General features: G+C 42.3%; 1 protein-coding gene across 5 annotated transcripts in view; it reads left to right on the top strand.

The window, feature by feature from the left end:
* Positions 1-3,448: 3,448 nt before the first annotated feature.
* The window catches only part of fmr1 (fragile X messenger ribonucleoprotein 1), a 71,748-nt gene continuing 61,153 nt past the window's right edge, over positions 3,449-14,043 (top strand). For 4 of the 5 annotated variants that reach the window (XM_072595599.1, XM_072595598.1, XM_072595601.1 and 1 more), the window contains exon 1: positions 3,760-3,872. In XM_072595599.1, the coding sequence (XP_072451700.1) occupies positions 3,822-3,872 (51 nt within the window). In that variant the 5' untranslated portion in view covers positions 3,760-3,821. Of the gene's footprint in view, positions 3,541-3,759; positions 3,873-14,043 lie in introns of those variants that run through there. The other variant, XM_072595602.1, reaches the window with a different exon arrangement.

The raw sequence follows: 14,043 nt of genomic DNA, 5'->3' as shown, positions 1-14,043 counted from the left end.
GTAGGCCAGTGCAACCACAGATTGCAGTGGTTCGCAGACTCCCAGCCAAATGTTTGTTTTGTGGTGCTGTGGAGTCCATGGACCATGCGTATATTGGGTGTGGGCATTTGCACTCCCTTTTTTAGTTATCTCAAACAGCTTCTCCTCTGCTTTTGGTTGCACTTCAGCCCCACGTTCCTGATGTATAGGCACCCGGTGCCAAGTGGTGCAGGCAGGTTGGAGGATCTCCTCGTGGGTCTGCTCCTGAACCTGGCCAGGCTGGCCATTAACAGGTCCAGGCAGCAGGCTGTGGAGGGGCTGACTGCCTGCCCCTCTTCCACGGTTAAATTTGGACCCAGGTGTCCCTGGAGAAGCAGCATGCAATGTCCACCAACACTCTCAACGTCTTTAGGGAGAGATGGGCAGAGCAGGGGGCGGAGTGCTTTATTTCCCCTTGCAATTCTATTTTGATTTAGTCCGTACCCTTCCTGTCACTTTTTCTCTCATGCAAGCATTTCCCCTACCGCAGCTCTGCTTACCTCTAATTCCTTGGTGAGGTGGCTATTTTCTCCTGATCGTGGAATACTAATAAAGTTATTTACACAGCTGGTACTTGTCACTGGGTCCTGCATCTACACACACAAAAGGGGTAAAATAATATATAAAAGAACTAGCATTTGGCAAGTTTTGAGAAGATTTGTAGCTCAGGTTGAGGTTCTGGATGTAGGTTTGCTCGCTGAGCTGGAAGGTGCATTTCCAGACGTTTCAGCACCATACTAGGTAACATCTTTAGTAAACCTCCAAATGAAGCACTGTGGTGTACCCCGCTTTCTATTTATATGTTTGGGTTTCCTTGGGTTGGTGATGTTATTTCCTGTGGTGACATAATTTCCTATGGTGATGTCACTTCCTGTTCTTTTTCTCAGGGGGTGATAAATGTATGCAGGTCAATGTGTTTATTGATGGAGTTCCGGTTGGAATGCCATGCTTCTAGGAATTCTAGTGCATGTCGATGATTATGACATAGTCTCATGGGATGGTGCAAGGTTAGGGTGTGGAAAGCTTTGAAAAACAACAATCAAAAGGAGTACAGAATTCCCAGGAGCAAACAGCTAAGGGACTCAAAAGTGGCTACACCGGAATATTTCACAAACTACATTAACTTAATATGCTCCACAAACCTCGAGTGTACTAGAGCTTCCCAAAGTAGGAATGAGAGTTCTGGAGCTGCAATGACCAAAGCTCTGCCGTTCTTCACCCTAATCCCACTCCCACCAGTCTTCTCCTCAACCCCCAACCACCTGCTTCCCACTAAGGGGTCCTGACAATTTTCAAACTTCAAATGGGACCATAGGGAAATAAAAATAAAGGAAGCATTGTATTATACATTTTGGGTTTGACCTGTAATATATTATGCTCTACAACGTAGTTAAGTAAATATTTGTCTTCAGGCCCAAACAACACAGTAGGGACACTAAGATCTAAACAAAGTGTTTTACAAAATTAACATAAAAATTTTAACTTACAGTAGCAATAATCTAAGTGGTACAGTGGCTCAGTGGTTAGCACTGTTGCCTCACAGTGCCAGGGATCAGGGTTCAATTCCAGCCTCAGGTGACAGTCTCACCGTGTCTGCATGGGTTTCTTCCAGGTATCCCTCCCAGTGCAAAGGTGTGCAGGTTAGATGGATTGTCTATGGGAAATGCAGAGTTGCAGGGTGTTAGGGCACTGGGATGCTCTTTGGACGGTCAGTGTGGATGTGAATGGCCAAACTGAATGCATCCACGCTAGCACTGCTGCCTCACAACACCAGGAACCCAAGTTCGATTCCAGCCTCGGGCGACTGTGTGGTGTTTGTACGTTCTCTCACTGTCTTCCATTCTCTGGGGAACCTTGGTGAAGTCCATATAGATTATGTCCACTGCTCTGCCCTCATCAATCCTTTTTGTTACTTCTTCAGAATCCATATGGCTGTCAACAAGGTTCCCCATGGGAGACTGATTAGCAAGATTAGATCTCATGGAATACAGGGAGAAATAGCCATTTGGATACAAAACTGGCTCAAAGGTAGAAGATAGATGGTGGTGGTGGAGGGGTGTTTTTCAGACTGGAGACCTGTGACCAGTGGAGTGCCACAATGATCAGTGTTGGGCCCTCTACTTTTTGTCATTTACATAAATGATTTGGATGCGAGCATAAGAGGTACAGTTAGTAAGCTTGCAGATGACACCAAAATTGGAGGTGTAGTGGACACCGAACAGGGTTACCTCAGATTACAACAGGATCTGGAGCAGATGGGCCAATGGGCTGAGAAGTGGCAGATGGAGTTTAATTCAGATGAATGCGATGTGCTGCAGTTTAGGAAAGCAAATCTTAGCAAGACTTATACACTTAATGGTAAGGTCCTAGGGAGTGTTGCTGAACAAAGAGACCTTGGAGTGCAGGCGGTACAGAAGAAGCCCTTCGGCCCATCAAGTCCGTACTCGCCAATGCTACAGCTGCCCTCACCCTCCAATCTCTGGGGGGAAAAAAAATTTAAAACAAAACTACTTTTCCTGAGGCTTTCAATCCTGTAGAAGAGTCACACCAGACTCGAAGTGTTGACTCCGTTTTTCTCTGTACACAGGTGCCGCCAGACTTGCTGAGCTCACTCCAGCACCCTCGGTGCAGGTTTGTATTACGTCTGGGGGCTCAGCAATAACAACCAACACCTCTCCGAAGAAGGCCGCACACCTCATCACCATGACAACCCAGCGGCGATCAATCATCGTTTCAACGTCCCGCCCACTACGCTGAGCGAAGGGTCTTACGAGCGATTGGGCCAGGCGTCCGTCGATCAGTGCACCGTCCCAGAAGCATACGCTGATTGGGTAGCCACTTGGAGCGATTGGTTTATTTCCATGTCAGACAATTCAGGACTCCGCCCCGCAGCTCCGCGACCAATCAGACAGACGCCGTTAGATCTTCATGTTTTTCAAAACGATGTCTGCCTCGCCCTCAAACCACACGCTGATTGGCCAATATGCGGGCACTGACTGGATGAAGGTCACGTCAATCATATTCATATTGATCCCGCTCTCAAAACCCACACTGATTAGCCAACCCAAGGCTGATTGGGCGAATAGCACGTTAACACTTTGTGGTGATTCCCTCCCTCAGAGACGGCACTGATTGGCGGGTCTCCGACGGCCAATTAATTTACGTCCACGTCAGTTAGTTCCTTTGCGTCCAATGTACCAATCCCATTTCAATCGGCCAGCCCTACACGCAGCGATTGGTTTATCTTCACGTCAATCCATTCAGTTGTGGTCCTGCACGACGCTGGTCCGACCTCCGGGAGACGATTGGTTCATCGTATTGTCAATCACCCTCCTACCCCCCGCCTCCAAAGACCCGGCGCACCATTTGTTTTTGTTTAATAAACGCGCGCGCCTTGTAATAAAACGTTAATCCCCACTTTTCCCGCAAGGACGTACACGTTTAAAGGAAAAAAATACGATTGCAAATTTAAAAAATCGTCTTGACCGCCTCCGCAAACCCCTGGCCCCCTGTCTGGGAGAGGTGAGGAGTCTCAAGCGCGGCCGCCGGGGGACGGTTGCGCGGCTTCCCCTCCCTCCATTCGCGTGCACGCGCGTGGCCTCCGGAGGTGAGGCAGGAGTGCGCGCGGATTCCTTGACTCTCCGTCCACCCGCCGTTCCCCGAAGGCATTCGTGCACACACAGCGCGTGTGCTGCTTCCCGCCCTTCCCCTCCCCCCCCCTCCATGCGCACGCGCGGTGCTCGACGCCGGCTTCCCCCTCCCCTCCCCCCACGGTCCCAGAGTGCATCGCGCGTCAAGCCAAGATGGAGGATTTAATGGTGGAAGTGCGCGGCTCTAATGGAGCCTTTTATAAGGTACGGGGAGTAGGGGAAGGCTGTTGATTCATTTCCATATCCACTCATACAGTTCCCTCCTCCTGCTCCTCACGGTGAATGTCTCACGCCGGTGAGAAACTCCCATTCCCGAGTGACTCCTTGTATCCCATTTGATCATTCTCTCTCTCTCTCTCTCTCTCTGTCTGATGGCTTTTACCTCAGGAGTCCCGCACGCTTTGCTTTCCCTTTTTCTCTGGGTGGGCGGGTCTCCTCTCTCTTGGCTGCTCCTCCTCGCTTGTAGCTCAAGCTGCTGCTTTTGTTATTGTCCTGGTGAGGAGGCCCCTCAATCCAGTTTGGAGACGTGCGTGTCTCTGTGTGTTTGGTGTGAGCCTCTACCTTCAGGCTCGGCGGTTTGGAAATAAACGAAGGCCCTTGCTCCCTCCCCTTTTCTCTTTTGTGTTTACACTTGCCTTTGTGTCTGGGGAATGTTCACCTTCACATGGTCTGCTGTGAGTTGCTTTGTGTTTGAGTTTTTTCCCCCAAACTGGATGCCTGTGTGGGCGTGCACTTTGTCCACGGCTTGAGCTGGTGTGTTTAGACTGTCCCAAGTTACAGTTTCGGGGTTGATAATAGTCAAGTGAAATCTTCACTCTCCTGCAAAGATTGGCATTCACCACTGTAATTTTCATATAGTTTAATTTTTTTTCAGTTTGTGTAGAGTCTGTACTACAGAATCTGTATTTTAATTTTTAATTGATTACATCACATTGAATAGTAGTGTCTTTACTATCTGGAATGTGGATATGTTGCTAAAGTGATGGATTCTATTTCCAGCTTTTTCTGAGGGGTGATGAATTACTTCAGTTAATTCATTTATATTCCGTGATTACTCAATTTCTCAACGTCATACAGTACAGAAACAGATCCTTTGATCTAACTTATCTGGGCTGACCAGTCACCTCAATTGTAAAACGAAAATGCACCTTTAACTTCACAAAGTGTGAATATTTTGAGGAAATAAACTTTGGATTCTCAAATATTGCTGGCCATGATCCATTCTTTGATCATATTCCATTGATGTAAAATGTCCAGGCAGCATCTATGAAGAGAAAAATAGTTAATATTTCATGATTTATAGTTATTCTGTTTCTGGCATCATAGAGATGTATAGCACCTCCTTCAGTCCAACCCGTCCATGCCGACCAGATATCCCAACCCAATCCAGTCCCACCTGCCAGCACCTGGCCCATATCCCTCAAAACCCTTGCTATTCCTATACCCATCCAAATGCTGCTTAAATGTTGCAATTGTACCAGTCTCCACCACTTCCCCTGGCAGCTCATTCCATACATGTACCACCCTCTGTGTGAAAAAGTTGCCCCTTAGGTCTCTTTTATATCTTTCCCCTCTCGCCCTAAACCTATGCCCTCTAGTTCTCAACTCCCCCACCCCAGGGAAAAGACTTTGCCTATTTACCCTATCCATGCCCCTCATGACTTTGTAAACCTCTATAAGGTCACCCCTCAGCCTCCGATGCTCCAGGGAAAACAGCCCCAGCCTGTTCAGCCTCTCCCTGTAGCTTAGATCCTCCCACCCTGGCAATATCTTTGTAAATCTTTTCGGAACCCTTTCAAGTTTCACAATATCTTTCCGATAGGAAGGAAACCAGAATTGCATGCAGTATTCCAATAGTGGCCTAACCAATGTCCTGTACAGCCGCAACGTGACGTCCCAACTCCAGTACTCAATACTCTGACCAATAAAAGACAGCATACCAAATGCTGTCTTCACTATCCTATCTACCTGCGACTCCACTTTCAAAGACCTATGAACCTGCACTCCAAGTTCTCTCTGTTCAGCAACACTCCCTAGGACCTTACCATAAGGTATATAAGATCTGTTAAGATTTGCTTTCCCAAAGTGCAGCACCTCACATTTAGATTAGATTCTCTACAGTGTGGAAATAGGCCCTTCAGCCCAACCAGTCCACATCGACCCTCCGAAGAGTAACTCACCCACACAAATTTCCCTCTGACTAATGCACCTAATACTATGGGCAATTTAGCATGGTCAATTCACCTAACCTGCACATCTTTGGACTGTGGGAGGAAATCGGAGCACCCGGAGGAAACCCACACAGACACGGGGAGAATTTGCAAACTCCACACAAACAGTCGTCCAAGGCTAGAATCGAACCTGGGACCCTGGTGCTGTAAGGCAGCAGTGCTAACCACTGAGCCACCGTGTCGCCCTATTTATCTGAATTAAACTCCATCTGCCATTGGCCCATCTGGTCAAGATCCTGTTGTAATCTGAGGTCACCCTCTTCGCTGTCCACTACACCTCCAGCAAATAACAAAGCAATGACAGGTGCAGGAATGCAAACTAATTAGTTTTCAGTGGATTTTAAAAACTTTTGCTTTCATATTTCTGATGGTCTTTCAGTTTTTGTGAATTCCAGTGCTATACCATGACAGTCTAAACTTGCCCTTCAGCAAAGCCTTGATGAGGAGGATACTTTGAAAGTTTTTTTGTCTTGTTCAAGTTTATATAAACTGTCCAAGTGCATTGCATTCTGGTACCTTGATCAATGTTGAATTTTCAATGATCATGAGCAAGACATAAAACTAGTCACTTGTCTCACATTTTCTGTGGGGACTTTGCTGTGCGTAAATTGGCAGCTGTGCTTGGCTGCAAGAGAGTTGTTGCTAATTTTCATAAGTAATTTCTTGGCTGTGAAATGCTGTGAGACATCCTGTGAATGGCCTTATTAAAATTAAAAGAACCTACATGTAAGGATGCAATGTGGAGAGATGTTTGCATGCTTAAACTTTGTAGAAATTTGAAAAGCCATAAAACTACTACCATTAACATCAAAACCAATGAAGTAAACTTCGCAGTTAGCAACAATATAGTATGTTAATATTAGGCAAATATCATTGTTGCTTTTGTATGTTCTGTACCTGAATGGAGGATGGTGAGTACAAGGTTATTTAGAATTTATTTCATTAAAGAAGTAGCTGTGAGTTAACAATGTCAAGATACCCACTTCTCCGCATTTTATAGCACCCACAATCCTGTTAGGTAGAAGGTTTTAAAGTTTCACAACCCTTTAGAACAATAAGCTTCCCTTTGTCTTGATCCAAAATAGTCAACCCTTAACCTGTGTGTATCTCCACGTTCTAGATTCCTAGTCAGCAGAAGTAATGTGTCTGCCCTTTCCAGCCACTTGAGACCTTGGATATTTATCTTTTAAATCAGTTCAATTTGTTCAGTCTCATATCACAAGATAATCTTCTCATCCTAGAGACCATCCTGGTAAACCTTTGCTGTGCAACCTCCAAAATAAAAACATTCTTAAATGTTGAGACCAAAATTGTGCTCACTAATCCAAGTGTTTTTTTGCCCGAAGGTCTATGCAATTGTAATAGGACTTGTATTATTCTTATAACTCCAGTCTCTTTGTATTAAAGGGTAACATGCTGTTTGCCTTTTTAATTGCTTACTTTACTTGTGTTGGATTTCTCTGCTGTTTTTATGAGGGAACCAAACCTCTAAACATCAACATGTGAAAGGTTCATGCCTTTAAACAAATATTCAACTTTTCTGTTTCTCCTATCAAAAGTGAATAACCTCATTTCCCTACATTACTCCCATCTTCCACCTTATTGTCCATTATATCTGCAGTCTTTGTGTCTTATATCCTATATTCCCATCTAGCTTCAAATCATTAGGAAGCCCAGATAGCATAATTCAGTCTTTGTCTAAGATTAATATAAGTTGTTAGTAGCCAAGACTAAATACTGATTCTGGAGCATTGCACTGATTTAGTCCTGATGGTTTGAAAATGCTACATTTATGTCTGCTTCCTGCCCGTGAACAATTCCACTATCTGTTCTAAGTTATTGCTCCCAAATCCATAAGCAGAGATCTTGTGCATTGGCTTTTTGTGTGGGACCTTGTCGAATGCCTCTTGCAAATCCAAATACACTACATCTACTGTTTCCTTTATCTGTTACAGTTACCTGTCAAACATGACATTTCTTTTGTAAAACTGTAATGTAATCTAATATAATGAATAATTAATTAAAGACTTAATAGATGCAAGTATTTTACTGATATTTACTGGCTCGCTTATCAACCTCCTTCTGGAGGATTGTAACTGCCTTGTAATCCCTTTTTTCTCTCCTTTTCTTGACTAGATGGCTAGATTCTTTCTGGCATGTAATTGTTTTATAAACTTTTAAGTTTGCCATTCTCTCTGCTATGTTTTAATCTCAATATTGTTTGATTTGTGCTGAAAAATCAAGTGGAAATTTTTAAAACTGCAAGAAACTGGAGATGAGAGGACTTGGTTCATGAATCCCTCTGATAAGTCATAGATGATCTTCAACTCCATCTTCCCTCATTATCACAATATCCTTTGATTCCCTTAGATCTCAACAAATTTTCAGGTGCTATCTTGCACATACTGTATGTTGCACCACCTTCGAGGTTAGAAAATTCCAGAGGTTCATAAGTCACCATGTGAAGATCCTTTCTTTAAATCTTAGAATAAGGAATTGCTAATTTAAGACTGAGGCAATGGCCCTCAGCTATAAACTCTGTAGCCATAGTAACCTTTCAAATCCCTTTCAGCATGTATAAAATTTATATCCGATCACCTCTGTTTAAATTCTAAGGAATGTAAGCCTTGTCTACTGTTTTTCTTAAGGGCATTCCCTCCTTGGGAACAGCCAATATTCTGCATAATGCTCCAGGGTTGATCTCATCAAGTCTGCAGACAATTGCATTGAGACTTCTTTGATTTCATACTCAAATGCTTTTGAAATTTGCCTTTTGAATTACTCACTTTACCTGCATGCTAACTTGTACTTCATACACAGGGCATATGGTTATCTCAGAGTACTGACATTTCCTACCCTACACTATTTAAAAATAAGTCCCATTTTTCAACTTTTCCTGGCAGTTCCTAACATCTTCCATCTGTTATATTCTTGCCTACTCAATCAGCATGTCTGTATTCCCTTGCTGGAGCCTGTGTTGCACAGCCTCTCTCTCCACGACCCCATCTAAACACACACACGCGCGCGTGCGCAGACTATTCATGCATTATCACGCTCTGTTCCTTCACCACTGATACCAACCCTTGTAATGTCCCACTGTTGACATGAAAATAACTTGTGTTCTTAACACGCTCTCGCGATATGCTTGTACCAAAAATCAAAATATGCTATTTCCACAGATTCTCTTGTATCCATTCTGCCCATTATGATCTCAGATTATTTTCCTTTCATAAATAGTGACTTCATTGAACATTGATTTTCTACAAGTCCGGTTATCATATATGTAATAACAGATCCTTGCATTTCCATTACTTATGATGTCAGTCTAACTGGCTAAGACTTTTCTTTTACTAACCTTTCCTGAATGCTAGCATGTGTGGAAGATAGCACAAACTAATCACAATTGCTAATAATACTATGTTATAATTGAGTCTGACGCATGCTTACTTGCATGCCGTCTGTAATTGCATATCCTACCAATGTAGGGCTCATTTTACAATTTATTTCCAACAATCATGCTGTCTGCTACTAGCTGTATTGATGCTAACATGGAAACAGCAACTTGAATTTAAAATAATCCTTCAACATAAAATGCCCAAAATGGAGCATTACAAAGCTTATTTACCATGCATGGAGGGAGAAGTTACGATAGATAGCATGATGCTTGCAGAAAAAGATAGATAGAATAGCATTGTAAAGAAGAAAAGTAGAAGCAGAGTGATGTAGTAAGTGAATTCGATGTCTCTAGGACCCTGATAGCTTAAGTGATATTCACCAATGATGGAGCACTTGCTTGGGGATGGTCAAGAATCCAGAATTTGCAGGAGCACAGGAATCTCGGAAACTAGTAAGGTTGGAGGGGATTGCACGTGAAAATTTAATCTTGAGATATTGCCTGACCAGAACTACGTAGAGGTAATAACTCAGTTGAAGTTGACATGAGTTAGGGAATGGGCAGCAGTGTTTTGAATGGCCTCGATGGCCAGTCATGCATTGAAATACTCATCTACAGGTAAATCATTGGTGACGGTTTCAGCAGCAGATGGACTGAGACAGGGACAGAGGTGGAAAGAAGCAGTTTCCATGATGATATGAATGTCTCAGAAGCTCGACCCTGGGTCATATTTGACACGAAGGGTACAATTAGTCTCATTAAACTTCACACAGTTGCCAGAAAGAAGGATGGGATAAATAACTAGAAAGAAGGTGAGGACTGCAGATGCTGGAGATCAGAGTTGAGAGTGCGGTGCTGGAAAAGCACAGCAAGTCAGGCAGCATCCGAGGAGCAGGTGAATTGATGTTTTGGGCAAAAGCTATGCTTTTCCAGCACCACATTCGACTAAGTAGCTTGGGAACTGAGTTTATGTTGGGGACTGAACGCAATGGCATTGTATTCTCCAGTGATTATTTGAAGGAAACTTTACATGCATATGACAGTCACTCTGTTTTTAGCTAATGTTGCCAAAAAGCATACAGATGAGGAATAGGAGTCCAAGGAAAGATCTTTGGGGAATCATAAGATATTGGTGAGGCAGCAGGAAGGGAGATCTTTGGAGATAATTTGCTGACTGTGGTTAGATATATATAAATAGAACCAAGTGACAGTAATCCCAGTCCAGTCAACTGCTGATGGTGGTGAGCGACATGGTTGTTGTCTGTGGGATATCATTTGTGATTTCAGTACACCTCCATTTGGTTCTGTGGAAGGATGAAAGTCAGCTTGGAAGAATTGAACATGGAACTGTGCCAGTAAAAAAAGAGGAATGGGCTTTGAAGAAGATAACAGCAAAGACCTGGAGCAGGGGGGTTATGTTGGATAGCTGTTTCACAAAGAAGGAGTTGTTGAAGGTTGATTTTTTTTTGAGGTAGAGAGTAAGTTCAAGAAAGAGTGCCTTGTACATATCGGTTTAAGAAAACTGGCAAAACAGGAGCGGGAAGAGATCGTTCAATCTTTTGAGCTTATTCTACGATTCAAGTGCATACGTTCTATGCTGAATTAACAACCAAATATATGCAGCTCTTTGGGGAAGAGAATTCCAAAGATTCTGACTTTTAAAGCAACAAAATGTTTCCTCATCTCAACCAACATTCTGAGACTATGATCTCTAGTTCTGGAGTCCCACAGCGGGTGGAATGCATCCTCTCAGTATCTAGCCTACCAAACTCCTGGATTTTATGCTTTACTGAGGTCATCTTTCATTCTTACAAATTCCAGAGAAAATTGTTCTACTGTCCTTAAACTTACCACTGTAATACACTGCCCTTATCCCAGGAATTGGTCTAGTAAGCCACTTTTACCCATTATGTTTAGGCATGTTCATCGTTTCTGAGTTACGGAGACCATAATTGTGGACAGTATTTCCATTGTGATTTCACCAAAGCTTGGATAATTACAATAAGACTTCAGTTTTAATTTGCATGACTTTTTAATAAAGACTTAGATTATTTGCCTTCCTAATTGCTTGCTGCACCTACCCGTTAACATTGTAACTTACGAACAAAGGCACTGGGATTGCTCTGAGTGTCAGTACATCCATTCTCAATCTTTTCATTCCAAAGTGGATAATTTCACTTTTTCCCATATTCTATTCATTTGCTATGTTCTTGTCAACTCCCTTAACTAGTTTCTTTTTGTAACCTATGTCCTCCGTGAACTTTTTCTATCTCGTCCAGTTGCTTGAGCAAACATATACATAACGCTGAGATCCTTTGTTTAATTTATTGATTATAACTTGTAATTAACTGAGACTCCAGCAATTGTGTTATCCTACTAGTTGCACCTGTCAACTTGGAAAATTAAGTGTTCATTCCTGCACAGCTCAAAATCAATTCCCACTGCCTTTTGGACTATGACTCCTTTGTTCTCAAAACTCCCTCATCCTTTAACGTTCTATCCAATTTGCAGCTGCCCAATTAACATGGAATCTACAAAGAGGAGCTTTTTTTCGTGATCAACTAATGTTGAGGGAGTAGTAATTGATTCTTCTGCACAAAATCAACTCTGGGAGGATATTGAAAACTAGAAAATTATTTAAGATTTTAGGGTTCATCTTTACTCTGTAAGATCTTCATCAAATACAATTATAGAATAAATTGAGAGATCCAGTCCAAACTTTACCGGTATTGCTTAGTTTACAAACAATTGAGTATGTTTTCACAAGTTTTACAGCGTTTAAGTTTTGTCATAGCAAGTACGAAATAAATAATGCTTAGGAAAAGTAGTAGTTTTTCAGTCAATCCGTTTTGGGATGCCAGTTTGTGTCATTGGTTGGGTGGGCAGAGGTCTATTGTCTTTTCTGCTCACTGAAGTTCTCCTTCAAGCCTCCTTTTTGTGTAGCAAAGTGTTCAAATCTCAGGCCTTATTAACTTTTACTAATCGCTACCTCAGTGCATGAACAGTACCTGGTCAATCCTGAGCATGTGCAGGAATGGGAATTAATAAGAGGAAATTTGACCCACTGAGCTAGAGAAGAGGAGGAAAAGGATAGTGACCTGATGAGGTGATCTCTGTATCAGTGATAAGGCCACAAACTCCTTGCACCAGTTGGGTTTGATATGATGGGAGAGAGGCTAAAGAAGATGGTTTGCAGTAGCAAAAAGAAACTGAGGGCTATTTTCATATTCCCAGATAATCCTGGAATAATGAGTGAATTTGGTAGATGAGAGCAGGACCAAATACTGTTTTATGGACCAACTATATCTGGCAGAAACAGCTGAGCCAGTTCTCCATTATGTCCATTCATCTGCATTCTTTGGTCTTAAAAGAGCAAAAGCTCAGGCAGAAGCCATGGAATGACTGGGATTAGAGAGTAATAACAATTTAAGTAGTGACTAGGGGTTTGGTTCACCAAATCGGGAGCTGCGAAAATACTGTGGGTGCAGGGTTAAAGGTGAGGCAGTTAGGGTAATGCCATTCAAGAAGGCACTTCACCAACATCTTTATCAAGGGCAACTGGCATTGGGCAATAAATGCTGCCCAGACAGTGACATCCATGTCCCACTAGTGAATTCTTAACAAGTGCATTTTTATGTGAATTGGGAAGGGTTCTTATTTCCAGGGGCAAAACAATCACTTCTGAGAGGAAGGGGCAGGAGATTGTGTATGGAAAGCGATACAAGACAGTGATTGAGGTAGCCTTATCTGCAGTGGATACAATGGGAAAAACAAGACCACATGAAATGGCAAGGCCGCTATGAATACAGAATGGGGAATTTACATGAAACAGTGATTATAGGAGGATAGGATGAAGAGTGAACTCAGAAAAGAGAGCCAGAGGAATTGAGATAAAACTTTGAGAGGAAATATCTCTCCTTGAGCTGATGCACATGTCAGATTCCCTCAGGTTATCTGAAAATACTTCAGCCAATATCTTAATGTTACAAAAATCAGTGTGCTGTCCAGAAACAGTCCAAACAGGGAGATTTCAGCTGAAATAAACCCAGTATGGAATTTTGAGCATATTCCATTACATAGTGCAGAGGCAAAGCTATACTAAGTCATATATTCTCTGTTCCCCTTCAAGGCATAAGTGATATGATATCTTGCCATACTGTTTTATTTGCAGTGACAGGTATTTTTCTAATGATTAGATTAACAAGTGGTAAAAGATCAGTTTTAATTTAAGCATTGTTATAATTAGATTTTAGATGCAGTTGTAACAATGCTGACTTTTCATAATTCAAATACTAAAACTGGTCATCAAAATCATCTATTGAGTCAACTTGTATAGTTTGCACATTTGATCCTACTATAGTACTTTGATCCTATTTTGCAAAACCTTCTGGCTAGCTTTGTCATATTGCAATCATTAGATTGTATATTTGTTTTGTACCTTGGCAGTCAACATAATTGATTTGTTCAGTCCATTCTTAGTTGGATATAGTGACTAATATATCCTGGTCTAAGGTTAGAATACTGTGTGCCTGATTGAATTTTATCAAGTACATTGGTTTTTAAGTATCTTTTATTCTGGTCAATATATCAATTTTTAAGTCGTTTTCTGACCCTTTTGTTGTCAGTTAGACACAGTGAGCTCTAGGAAAAGTTGAGGTTTTAAGGAAGTATATTCAAATGTTACTAGTAGTCGCAGCTTCAAAGTTTCTTTCTTAGTGCCAATTTTCTTCATAAACTATGTTTTCTGTGG

This window comes from Chiloscyllium punctatum, chromosome 25 (genome assembly GCF_047496795.1).
Source record: "Chiloscyllium punctatum isolate Juve2018m chromosome 25, sChiPun1.3, whole genome shotgun sequence".
NCBI lineage: Eukaryota > Metazoa > Chordata > Chondrichthyes > Orectolobiformes > Hemiscylliidae > Chiloscyllium > Chiloscyllium punctatum.
This window is presented reverse-complemented; position numbering and strand designations above follow the sequence as displayed.